This window comes from Onychostruthus taczanowskii, unplaced genomic scaffold (genome assembly GCF_017590055.1).
Source record: "Onychostruthus taczanowskii isolate IOZ18803 unplaced genomic scaffold, ASM1759005v1 scaffold79, whole genome shotgun sequence".
Lineage (NCBI taxonomy): Eukaryota > Metazoa > Chordata > Aves > Passeriformes > Passeridae > Onychostruthus > Onychostruthus taczanowskii.
Window position 1 is genome coordinate 3,024,303 of NW_024505782.1, and position 12,918 is coordinate 3,037,220.

At 49.1% G+C, this 12,918-nt stretch overlaps 1 protein-coding gene across 1 annotated transcript in view; it reads left to right on the forward strand.

The window, feature by feature from the left end:
- CTIF (cap binding complex dependent translation initiation factor) overlaps positions 1-10,966 on the forward strand; it is a 147,916-nt gene extending 136,950 nt beyond the window's left edge. The window contains exons 12-13 of the mRNA XM_041423585.1: positions 4,532-4,585; positions 6,450-10,966. Of these exons, the coding sequence (XP_041279519.1) occupies positions 4,532-4,585; positions 6,450-6,665 (270 nt within the window). The 3' untranslated portion in view covers positions 6,666-10,966. The remainder of the gene's footprint in view (positions 1-4,531; positions 4,586-6,449) is intronic.
- Positions 10,967-12,918: the final 1,952 nt, after the last annotated feature.

A 12,918-nucleotide genomic window follows, 5' to 3' on the forward strand; every position in this document is an offset into this window, starting at 1 on the left:
GGCAGCCTCAGCCCCGAGGCTGCCTGGGTGTCCGTGCGTGTTGCCACTGGACGCACGAACCCGAGATGCCGTCGGGGAGCCAGGGCGAGCGGCGCGTGGGCTGCGGTCAGCCCGGCTTTCCCTGGGTCTCATCCCAGCCTCTCCGTGGCTCTGGGTGGATGTTTTCCAGGTTTCTTGTGCTTTCACGCTGGAGTCATCACCAAAGCGTCATAAAACGCTGCATGCTAAGGGGTAGTTAGTGGCCAGCATTGCTTATGTGTCATTTTGCAAGCAATCCCGTACGCAGTAATTAGCACTGTGCCTTGCAGGAGAAGTATCATTGCATCTCGAAAGGGTAATGTGTGTGTTGGGCTGCTCCCACCCCATCTCCTGGGGAGAGCTGCTGCAGAACACAATTAAACCTGCGTGGTTTAGTGATAAGGGGTGGTGGGACGGGTTCTTCTGTTCTCCTCGTGGTGTGGGCACCCCTGAGAATACCAAGTAAGCACTTCAGCTTCTCAGCAGGCCAGGTGATCTCAGAAAGCAGATAATAAACCCAAATATTTGGGGTGAGTCCCATTGTGTTCACTTTTTGGTTTGCTCCTGGTGGCCTGCACTCGATACACATGCGTCTATTGCTGTTCAGGAGGACCAAGCTGGCTCTGTCTGTGAGGAGGCATAGCTGCAGTTTTAGGGCTCCTTTGGTCCTTCAGCCATGGCTGCATGTCCACCTCATGTGGCTTATGATGCTTATCTCTGCAGAAATGTGAAGAGAAGGCTCTGGCCGTGGAGGCTGGGGGAGATGGGTTCCAGTAGCACGCCATGGATACCAGTTGCGCTCAAGAGCCACCTTGCAAGGCACTGCAACTCACCACAGCACACACCACTTCCAGGAGCAGATCCTAAAACTTAGTTTGGGTTCTTTATGCAAATACCTAGCACCTGGAGCCCACCTGGGCACACTGGCTCTGCAGAGGACCTTGCCCCAGTGCTCATCTCTGTGACACAGAAATTTGAATGAGAAGGCGCCTGGTATCTCACACCAGTCTGCGAGGCAGCGAGTCCAGCACCAGAAACAAAAGTGAGAAGCCTTTCGCAACTGAGGCTGGGTATTATATGACTGGCCGGGCAGATTCTGGCATGCAGCCTCCTCTCTTAGGAAATCAGGCAGACTCTTTGTCTGCTCTCCAGCAGGAACTGCTGCTTTCATTGCCCAGCTTCGCCCGATACAGGGGAAACCGGCTGGAGAGCAAAGGGAAGTTTTTCTCGCAGACAGCCCCAGCCTCCAGGGGATGATTACAGGTTAAACTGAGGAGCGCGTGAGTCCCAGCTCACCTGCCCTCTTGTCTGCTTCATCCTCCTCTTTCAGATCCCTCGTCCACGTCCACCAGCTGGTTTGAACCCTGTGGGAACCTGGTGGAGAGGGATGGGATGGTGCCCACAGTGGGATTTGGGCAGAGGCACACAGCAGGGAGGAGCGGCTATAAATAGTTAAATAAATAATAATTCCAATGTGGGAGTGCTAATTGAATGGGTATAGAGTGTTTACCTTAAAATATTTTAAGTAAATATGAATTACATTGCAAACAGTGAATGCAGTTGGCTGGGTGGTCACACGAGTGCCGGAACTTTAGGGCTGTGATTTCTGTGGAGCTCGCAAATTTTTTTTTTTTAATTTTTTTTTTTAGCCCTGGTCAGGTCTGACTCAGGGTCACAGAGCTTTGGGGAACACTGTGCTCTGGCTGAAGGAACCACCCCAGAGCTTTGAGTGCCTGGTGCACAATCAGTGGGGATTAAATACCCTTTGAGAAATACATGCAAGCTGTCATTGGTGGGTGGGGACATCCATGGTGGGACCACAGGCAGCACAGTCCTTGCAGTCAGCAAGGTTCAGTGCCCACGCCAGGCTCCCCGATCTCCTCCTGCTCTGTCATGCAGGGGTCAGAAGCAGATAGTGCCTACACCCCAGCATGCAACAAACATGGTCAGCAGCACACAGAGAAACGGTGGCATCGTTCTGATCCTCCAGGCTTCAGTCTGTTGCACTGATGCAAGTGGCTGGCAGCCATCTGTGGCCATGGATTTGGACTCTGGTTGTCCAGGTCACCAGCAGATCTCACTGCTGGGCTGTCCCCTCATGCCTGGGCTTGGTGGGCAGGCTGTGGACCTCCCCAGCCTGCATGTCTCAGGCAGAGGCACCTGTAGTGCCTCAAACTGGTATCTCTTGGTAGCCTGCTGGAGCAGTGGAGCATGTGGTACTTGGGTTGACAAGTGTGGCACATGGTGCCTCGGAGGGATGTTGGAGCACACATTGCCTCTGGAGCAATGGAGCTGGTGGATCCTGGGTGGATGAGGTGCAGTGCATGGGACCTGGATGGACAAGGTGGAGCACACGCTGTCTCCATGGACAAGGTGGAGCACACGGTGTCTCCATGGACAAGGTGGGGCACGTGGCACCCTGATGGACACACTGGAGCACACACATTCTCCTTGTTCAGCCAAGTCACATCAGATGAAGATCAGGTGTCCACGAGGGCAGTGAAGTTGGAGGGTGCCTGCCCAGGGCTGGGGGTAGGATGTGTTCTCTGTTTCATCATAAGTAGGTGAGACTGTTCCTCATTAGCAAAGTATCTGAGCACTTGACAGGGACATGTTCATCCTCACAAACACCTTTTGAGGTAGGGAAGCGTGTCCCAACCCTGTGTGTGGGAAGCTGGGGCTAGTGAGGTTGCAGCCTTTCTCTGACCACATATCCTGGGCAGGGAGCAAGATCACTGAGGAGACCATGGCAGAGGAAGGGCTGGAGTCAATCCTTACTCTACTTTCATGCTTTCATTTTTGTGTTATGTTCTTTGCTAAAGAATACCAAAAATAAGAAAGGTGTTGTTAAAAGGTATTGTCTGTTGCTTTATTTGCAGCCCTGCTTCATGCCATGCTCATGAGCTAAATACCCCAGGAGGGAATATCTGGACTACTGCCTGTTTATATTTTTCCCTAACTGATATTTTTTTTCGTTGTTGGTGTTGGGTTTAAAATAATCTCATGTTTTCTTGTGAAGAATCTGAACTGTTCATGAGTACTTAGAGCACACGGCTTGGGCTTAACTAACATTTTCCAAACAACTTAGCAGAAAGATAAACTGGGGGGCGGGGGGGGTGGGTAGAAAAAAAACGTGTTGGATTATTTGAAAAACACTGGCTGAAGCTTTGGCTAACGAGAGGGACAGAGTGCTCAGTGAGATGCTGTGAACACCATCTTCAAAGCAAACAATCTGCCTTCTGCCAAAAACAGAAGACAAAGCTCTGAGAACAGTGGTAGTTCCTTGTGTTATCTCTTCTTTCCCCTGTCTGTTTTCCAACCAGTGTGGAACTGGTAAACAGACATTTATTTGTAGAGGAAAGGAAACAAAGAAAAATAAGAATGGGGCAGAGAGGTGGTAAGGCTTAGAGTCACAATTCTGGTTTTAACTAATGGATATGACTTTGGAGTAACATTTAGTTACACTGAGTGATTTTTATATGGGCAGTTTTAATCAGTTCAACTGCTTTTAAAAACTCTGCTTCTCTCTAATGAATGTCAGATGATAGTGAAGCCAGTTTTCCCATCTTCTCTCCTTTTGCTCAGTGGTTACTGCACACAGGGATTATCTCAGGGCCATCAGGGCTTGTTCATTCCAAAGTGATGGGATGGAAGTGGCTATAGCTTTGAGCATTGCCAGTGCCTGTAATTGTCATAAAGATGAGAACAAAGAAAAATCCATATTTTTGGTCCCATTTTGAGGGTCCTTGCTCATGGTTTCAGTGTTTGTGGGGTGAGACATGCTGAGCTCCTACACTTTGTCATTGTCAGGTGGAGCTGTTGACCCGCATTGCACCCCCTGAGTCTGAACCAAGAGAGATGAGCATCTTCCTGCACCATCCTGTGCCATGCCCAACAACATTTTGGGTCTTTCCTGAAAGCTGCTCCTCCTTGCAAGCTTGTGTTTGTAACACAGAGTTCGTGGAGAGCAGGGTTGGAGTTGGTGCACATGGCACTCTGTAGTTTCATTGGCACCCCTTGCCCTTGCAGCACTGTGTAACCAGCCTAGAAGGAGCCACATTAATTGCAGTGAATTGGATGTAGCTCAGGCAGTTTTGTGGCTGTCAGAAGTGTCCCCGTGGGGATGGAGAGGTTCAGGGGTGGGTGGCAGAGCCCTTCCTTTCCAAACTGTCACTCCTAGGTCTGTGGTACTCCAGTGTTGTTGACTGATGGCTGCATTTATTCCCTGTCAGTGTTTTCTCACTGCCTGACATGGGATAAAAAAAGCAATGCAACCTAAACAAAATCTATTATGAAAGTTGTTAATCTAAATTTTACCCCATGTTTTGTCACTGCTTACTTTAAATTTTTGTGTGGACAATCTGTTTTCTCCCCTTCTTCTGATTTTGTGTCCTTTCCTCCTGGAAGTGTCAAAAGCCAAGCTGGACAAAGACATAGAAGGAAAGTTGTAAGGGAGGAGGAGGAGGAAGAAGGTCATGCATTGCTCACTGTTTGTCTCTTCTCTCTTTTGCAGTTGTTGCAATCTCAGGATGTGAAGGAAGATGCTGTGCTTTGCTGCTCCATGGAGGTAGGGAAGCACCTCTACACCTGCCCTGATCTCATTGCTTTACCCCTTGCATCCTTGACCATGCATGTGTCAAGCAGCTGTTGGAAGCTTCCTGACCCAACAGCTGTGTGGCCTCTGTGTATTTTGGAATGATCAAATGGTTTGGATTGGAAGGAACCTTTGGAGGTCATTTAGTCCAACACCTGTCTGCAATGATCATGAACACTTTTCCACTAGGTTGCTCCAAGCCCCATCCAACCTGGCTTTGGGCACTGCCAGGGATCCAGGGGCAGCCACAGCTGCTCTGGGCACCCTGGGCCAGGGCCTGCCCACCCTGCCAGCCAGCAATTCCTGCCCAAGATCCCAAAATCTGTGCCTGCCCTGTGGCAGTGGCAGCCATTGCCTGTGTGCTGTCCCTGCAGGCCTTGTCCCCAGTCCCTGTGCCGCTCTCCTGGAGCCCCTGGAGGCCCTGGCAGGGGCTCTGAGGTGTCCCTGGAGCCTTCTCTTGTGCAGGGGAACAGCCCCAGCTGGGCCAGGCTGGCTCCAGAGCAGAGGGGCTCCAAACTTTGAAGCAGCTTCATGGCCTCCTTTGGCCTCACTCCAGCAGGTCAATGTCCTTCTTGTTCAGAGGACCCCAGAGCTGGATTCAGGATCCCAGGTGGGGTCTCACAAGAACAGTTTAGGTAGAAGACCACAGTGAGATAAGAGCTCTTGAGACTCTGTCACTGGGCTCCTGATGCGTGTGAATGGATGCAGGAATTTTGGTACCTGGGGTCCCGTCACAATATTATATCATCCTGGTTCCATCAGATCTCACCCTCCATTAAGTTTTTAATCACAGAAAAAGCTTTATTGGAGCAAAAGCTGCTCCATGACTCGCTGTGCTCAGCAGCAGTTTTGCAGAGAAGGAAACACCTGGACATGACACTCAGTGCTCTGGTCTGGCTGACAAGGTGGTGATCAGTCACAAGTTGGACTCAATGACCTTGGGGGTCTCTTCCAACCTAACTGATTCTACAATTCTGTGAATTCTAGCAGAGTTCTACTGGTTACTTTTTTTTGGGAAGTGATGGGCCCATGTGGATAGATTCTCTTCTTGCAGAGAGCAGTTGAAGTTGCTGCCTGAATAGTTAAAATTGCAAAGCAGATGAGGAGGCGGATTTGATTTTTGAGGTGACGACTTTGGGGAGCTCTGCTTTAGGGAGCCTCCCACGTACTCTTTGCTGTCCACCCCAAACTTGGACCTTCTCTGTGGAACCACCTAGGGCTTGTGCTACTCAGTGGAGGCTCTCCAAGGAGTAATTGTTTTAGAAAAAAGCCCTTGGCTGCCTTTAGCAAAGCAGCACGACAGGTATAAGTGCAGATCTCGGCAGGGCAGGATTTGTTATGCACACAGGCGCGTTCTGCTTATTCCACCTAATGACTGGGAGTCACTGGGAGCTCTGAATCAGCGAGTAAATGAAGGGCCAGGTAGAAGGCAGGAATACCACATCACAGCCTGCACTTTGTTTTGACAATAGCATGATTTTTAGGTGGGATTTTTTTTTTTTCTTTTTTTTCAAAAGCAATCCGTCTCTGCTGCCTTTGAAGTCAGTGGGAGCTGAACCATTCACTCCTCCAGCAGCCTGGCTCGGATGCTTTTGAAAACCTCACCCTTCGTGTTCAGCTCTTGGAGCCTGCTGCTGGGTGGTTTTGGTTTTCAAAAGCTGTGACGCCTTTAACCTTGCCTGCACCAGGCAGGGCGGAATCGAAGGGACGGGAGGTGTCTGTAAAAAGCCGGAGGGGTGTTTTAACATCTTAGACTGATAGAATCCTAGCCTGTCTCAAGCTTGAAGGGACCCACAAGGATCAGTAATCCATGGCTGACCCCTTCTTCTCCCGACAGCTGCAGAGCACCGGCCGGCTGCTGGAGGAGCAGCTGCCCGAGATGATGACAGAGCTGCTGGCGATAGCACGCGACAAGATGCTGTGTCCCTCCGAGTCCATGCTGACCAGGTCCCTGCTGCTGGAGGTCATCGAGCTGCACGCCAACAACTGGAACCCCCTGACGCCCACCATCACGCAGTACTACAACAAGACCATCCAAAAACTGACGGCTTGAGGGGCAGGGCAAGGTGGGGTGGTAAGGGACGAGAAGAAGACACGCGCCTTGAAGGGACCCGGCAAGAGCTTTTCTGATTTAAATCCCCCAGCAGACCAAACCCCAGCATGCTCGAGAATACGTTCGTGGGGTGGGGAGGGAGCAGCATGTTTCTTTTTCAGCCGCGTCGCCAAGTGCCACCCCTCCTCCCTGCCGTGGTTTTGTTTTAGGGGTTTCTTTTTCTGAACTCATTGCTCAAGCAGCAGCAGCGCATCCCGCCGGGTTATTGTTTGGCTTTCGAAAGAAGACAGAGAATTTGGAAAAGGAGGGGAAAAAAAAAATAATCTAAGTGGGGGCTAGTATTGTTTTCACGCCGTCCTCCTGCCTTGCCCTGGCCAACTGGCAGGAGACAGCACGCAGCAGATGTCTCGGGAGGACAAAGCCAGGCACACACTACACCAGACGCTCATAATTGATGGCTTTTGTCAAGCGGGGCTTGCGTTAGGTCCCCCCCCTCCTTCTCTTGTTTTCGACTTTCTGTGTGTTCCCCCACCTACCCGCCACCCCTTCAGAGGCAGATTGGAGAGCGGGACGACTTTCTTACTTGCACTGGGTATACTTTCCTCGAGCGTTCGTGATTTCTTCTTCTCTTATTGTATTGTTGGACGGACAGTTGTGAGCAGCTCGGGGACGGGGAGAGCAGCGCCTTCCCTCGAGCTGGGCAACGGTTTATGTGAAGATGCTGAAGCAGAAGGAGTGTTTTAAAGGAGTCCTAAAGCCACTGCAGAAGTTACATAGCCACTGTCATCTTGCCAGTAACCTCCTTGGTGGATTGAGAAATGTGTCCTTTGAGCTGGGGGCTCTAAAAACAGGGGATTCTGTGGCTCTTGCTGTTCAAGTCGCCGTTATTCCTCAGCCACTATAATCATTTAACTTTTCTTCGTAATAATTTTTTTTTTTCCATTGAAGGAGTGCTTTATTGTTATTACTGTCATGGTTGTAATTATACATTTAAATCCAGGCCTGTTATAGTTGGGCCTAATAATGTACAGGGCAAGGGAGAAATGAAGGTTTGATGTTTTTTTGGAGACTGGTAAAGAGAAGACAAGCAGCATATAGCGAAAAAAAAAAGGAAAAAAAAGAAGAGGGAAAAATAGAAAAAGCCAAAAATAGAAGTTTGAGCCTGGCTTCTAACTAGCTGAGTATGCTATCCAGCGTTCCTAGGTGTGTGCAGTGTGCAGGAACAGCTCTGTCCTGTGCTCGTTGTAAGTGGCACAGTGCCATTGAGGGATGGGGGGACATCTTCAGAGAGTCAGGGTGTGCTCGGGGATCCCCAGGGGGCTCCAGGATCCCCTCATGGCTCCATGCTGGAGCATCCCGAGGGAGAGAACAGCTGTGGGGGACAGTGGGGAGGTGCCACACAGAGGGTGAGAGGATGGTCTGGGGCAATACCTGAATCATGAAGAAGACATGGTGGGCTCCTGTTTGCTGATCTGGCAACACTTAAGGAAATCCCTCCAGGTGATTTTTCTAGTGAAACCTAGCGAGGGTGCAGGCTGCCCCATCCTGCCTGCAGGAGCCAAGGAAGGCATGATGGCATCAGCCCATGACGGTTTCTTCTCACTGTTCAATTTATTCCTTGTATGATAAGAGAATTTATGCCACAAGGATGGTGCACACGGAGCCTGGACCAGGCAGGCTGGACCTGAGCTCAGCAGCTCATACCCGTTTTTCCAAGCAAAACGTTGGATTTCTGGTGGCTTGTAGAGAAGAGAGATTTCACCCCGACCTCCTTGGATGTGCAGTATGTTCTTGGGTGCCTTATGAATGTGTTGGTCTGTCTGTGATGGGGAGGAACCTCTTGCTGCAAAACTTAAAGGGCAGAAATTTTCAGCAGAAAATGGATTGCAGGGGGGTGAGAGTTTGATGCTGCAGTTCAATATTACCTGGATTTTCGTCTGGTTGTCTGCTGATCCAGTTTTCATTCTGCGCTTGGAACAAGAGGAGCTGGAAACAGGAGCTTCAGTTTTCCTGTCTACCTAGAAAGCAGCAAAATGATTGCTGAGTTCACTAGAATTGTCTGGAAAAACTAATTTTTGCTTCACTTATTCGAGCCCAGGAGCTTCGCGCAGTGACGGCGCCTTGCGTTGGGTCAGCTTCATGAGTAGCAATGTGGTTTGGTAGTATTAATGAGCAGATGAACTTCATTAGGACGGCAAAGCCCATCAGTATTACAAGGCTCAGGGCTGTGCCCATTGCTCTTTTGTTTTTCCTGCTCCCTGAATTCTCAAGGAGTGGAGGAGAAGGGGATATTACACCCATCACAGTGCACTCAGCCAGAGTGTCAGTCTTCTGGGAGAAGGCCTGAAAAACAGTTTTGTCTTGTTTTGGTTTTTTTTCTTTTCTTTTTTTCTTTTTAAGAACAGCAAAGTCCTATAGCAGGGACAGCAACCTGATGGGTTGGGGTGCCAGGGATCCTGCCAGCAGTGATCCAGACTGCCACTCTGGCCCCTGCAACTTCTCACTTCCCACAGAATTTTTTCTTGGGATGTAGTGAAAGAAGAAAAAAGAAAATAAAAACACAGATAATTGGGGATTTTTTTCTAATAACTTGAATTTTCACCCATCAGTGCATCAGGAGGCATTCAAAGTGTAAGCCACAGGGCAGTATTTCTCCTAAAGCATTTTCCCTACCCCTACCTGCTATGAAAGCTTATTCAATTTTCTCATTGTGGGGCAATCCTGCAATCCCCCACTGACCAAGCTTGACCCATGACTTTCCCATCCAACACTGGAATGAAGAACTTTCATGTGAAATCTGTCGTTTTTTAATGTCTTGCCATTTATCTCTGCTGTTAGCATACATTCATCCAGCCATTAACTGCTTTGATACATCAGTCACTCTGTTGATGTCTGAGAATCAAAATGTTGACCAAAAACAGGGGTTTCTCCCCAGAAATTACATGCTGCCAGTGGTATCTTTCTGCAGTCCATCAGCAGGAAGCCGGCAGACACATGACACCATTCACCAGGAAAAGAGGGAAAAGAGGTACCACGAGGACATTTGATGGGCAGGATGGGGAACAGCGCTGGGGAATTTTTGGGGATGAGAGCACCTGGGGATCCTGGAGTGTTTTCTTCTTTCTCTTTTTTTTTTTTTTTTTTTTTTTTTTTTAATCTTTTGGCTTACTTTACAAACGGTCGCCAAAGAGCGCAATTCTCCAACACGTATTTTTGGGTGCAAAGCCACCAGTTGCATCTCCCTAAATCAGCCAGATTCCATCCTTGCTGCTGAATAAAAGCATTTGTGTGGGGTTTTACTGCATTGTCCCCATACAACTACATCAGCAAAGGGGGAAAGCAAACCCCACGGGCCAAATGTGTGTGGGGCCAAACCTCGGGGTGGTGCGGAGGCAAGTGGCTGCAGCATCACCTCTGTGCCCGTCTCCCTGGGATCCAGAGCAGCTTTCCTGGCACCCTGCCAGGCTCCCCAGATTATTATTCACCTCGTTCCTGGTAAAAATCTTTCCAAACTGACGAGTTTTGCTACACAGAAAGTGACTTGCTTGGTTTCCCATGAGGGATTCTACTGCTGTTCGGAGAAGTCTCGTGTATATGGAGGTGAAACAAAAATGGGGAGGAAAAAAAAGGAAAAGTAAGTGATTTGCTTGGTTCCCCTATTCCCCTGAAGGAGATTAATGAGTATCTATTCTTGGCATGATTGATGGCTTTGAAAGAAAACTTGTCAGAATAACTTATGATTTATTTTCATGCTTATTTTTATAACACACTCACTTGGAAATCTCTCAAAATCTTAAATATGATTTTTTTTTTTTATTTCCCTGCTGGGTATTTTATGGCTTTACACTAATTTTGCTCTTCTTGGTGATAGCTATTAAGCAGTCCTGGTGATATTTTCAGTATTTTTTCAGAAGAAATTATACTAAGGGTTGCTAAGTCCACTGTCAATAGCCAAGGGAGCTGTGGTGTCCTGCAGAACACAGAGTTAACGCTAGCAATTTTTTTTAATGTATTTATTTGCATTTGAAAAAGCAACATTTTTAATTTAATCATATTTGTTAAACTAAGCGCTTTTAAAAATTGAAAAAATAAAAAAAAAATGGAAAAAGGTTTTGGGGAGAGTAAAGACTAGATATTCATACTTAGAGAAGTCACAAACTCATCGTTTTCAGCATTTCAGAGACTGTTAAAACAAGGGAGCTCATAACTCTTTGTGGCAATTCAGTCTTTGTTTATAGAACATCCAGACCCACTGTATGCTATAAAATGCATCATCTGAGTAATAAATGTTTAAAGCTTGACATTTCCCCATCTCTTTGTGGGTACGCGCTGTCGCTTCTCCTGCTCTGGGAGGGACCATCCTTTAGTTCAGGATGGAAAGGAAGGAATATGTGGGGGGGTAGGGTGGGAGCAGAATCCCTGGTGGTGGAAACGCAGCTCAGGAGGGCTCTGTGGGATGGCTCAGTGCTCTGGCCCTGGTCACATCCTGCTGCTCCTCCCGTGAGGCTTGGTCCCTCTCCCTGTCACTCCTCACAGGGGTGAAAGCTTTTGGGAATGGTGGAGAGGGCTCAGAGCTCCATGGGTGATGGATGGAGCCTGTCTCCTGATCTGCCTCCACAGCTGCCCGCTCCCCTGCTCCCCGTCCCTGCCCAAGGTGAATTTCCCACCTCTTTGTGTCCTACCCCAGCTGGGCCTGGGGGACCCCCCAGTTTAATCACATACATTCCACCCAGTGCTGCAGCAACAAGGGCTCGCCAACCACTGCTGCCTGTTAAAAGTAGTCTTTGAAAATGATACTCAAGATGTTTGTCACAAAATCACAGAATATTCTGACCTGGAAGGGACCTGCAGGGACCATGAAGTCCAGTTCTTCAGTGAGTGGCACACACAGGGAGGAAGCCACAACGTTGCCATTACCAGCACCGTGCTCTGACCAACTGAGCCAGTCTCAGAAAAAACAGGATTACTCCAAGGTCTCCTCTGCAAAACCCTTCTCAAGCCTAAGACAATTAATTTTTGCCTAACTGAAGTGCCTGCCTCTTTTCCTGGCCTGAAGGAGAAAAAAAGAGAGGGGAAAACCTGATGGAGTGAAACAAGGAGTGCAAACCCCACCAGGACCCCACAGGGACATCCATGTTGTCCCCCACACCTCGAATCCCCACATTCCCCCTCCATTTCCCTACTGCCAGAGCATCTTCTCCCTCTCAAGTCAGGGCCTCACAGGGCACAGCTGAGCACCAGACACATCCAAACTCCCCAGGGGTCACCTCCTCCCAGAGCCAGTGTTTGCTCCAGGGAGCAGGGCTTGGTGGGAAGCTCCCTGCCTTGCCCAAGGTCACTGGAGGTGTCTTGATTCCAGAGTGGTACCCATTCCCTGCACACTTTGTCCCACTGTTTTAATTTGATTCCAGAGTGGTACCCCTTCACTGCACACCTCACTTTGTCCTACTGTTTTAAGCAAAGATGGGCTTGAAACTGAGCCTCAGAAAACTGGATTCAAGAATATTTAGAATTTAGATCAGATATTGGGAAGGAATTCCTGGCTGTGAGGGTGGTGTGTCACAGGGTGCCCAGAGCAGCTGTGGCTGCCCCTGGATCCCTGGCAGTGCCCAAGGCCAGGCTGGATGGAGCTTGGAGCAGCCTGGGGTGCGGGAAGGTGTCCCTGCCCATGGGAGGCCATGGAAAAAGGGGGTGTTTAGGCTCCCTTCTAGCCCAAACCCTTTTGTGATTCTCTAAATAGCATATCTGACCTTGTGCCACCCTTTTCACCCCTAAACATCCCCATCATGAGCCCCCACCTGCAGCCAGACCCTACAGCTCTGGGGTGTGCTGGAGTTTGGCCTGTTCATAACGAGGGGTTTGAGCATCTGGACCATCACTGGGAAGAGTTTATCAGCACTGGAGTTGGGCTGGGAGCAGACAGGCCAAGAGCAGAGACAATCCCTGGGGCCCCTGGGACCACCAAGATGTATTACATGAGAAAATAACCTGCAGTAACACAAGATTAGGAGCAGATGGATGGGCACCACTACAGAGCCGAAGCTTTCAAGATGCAGGAGTATTTCTGTGAATTCCTCATGTCTGCCAAAAACCCAGACAGCAACAAATAAAGACTCCGTGGATCTCAGTAAGATTGCTTGGCTTCCCTAAAACATGGCAAACCTGCAAACAGCCAGAGTGCAGGATGTTCTCCTCTTCCAGCAGCTCCATATCTCTGCTGAGTTTTAAGAGGAGTTTTTAAATGCTCCTGCTG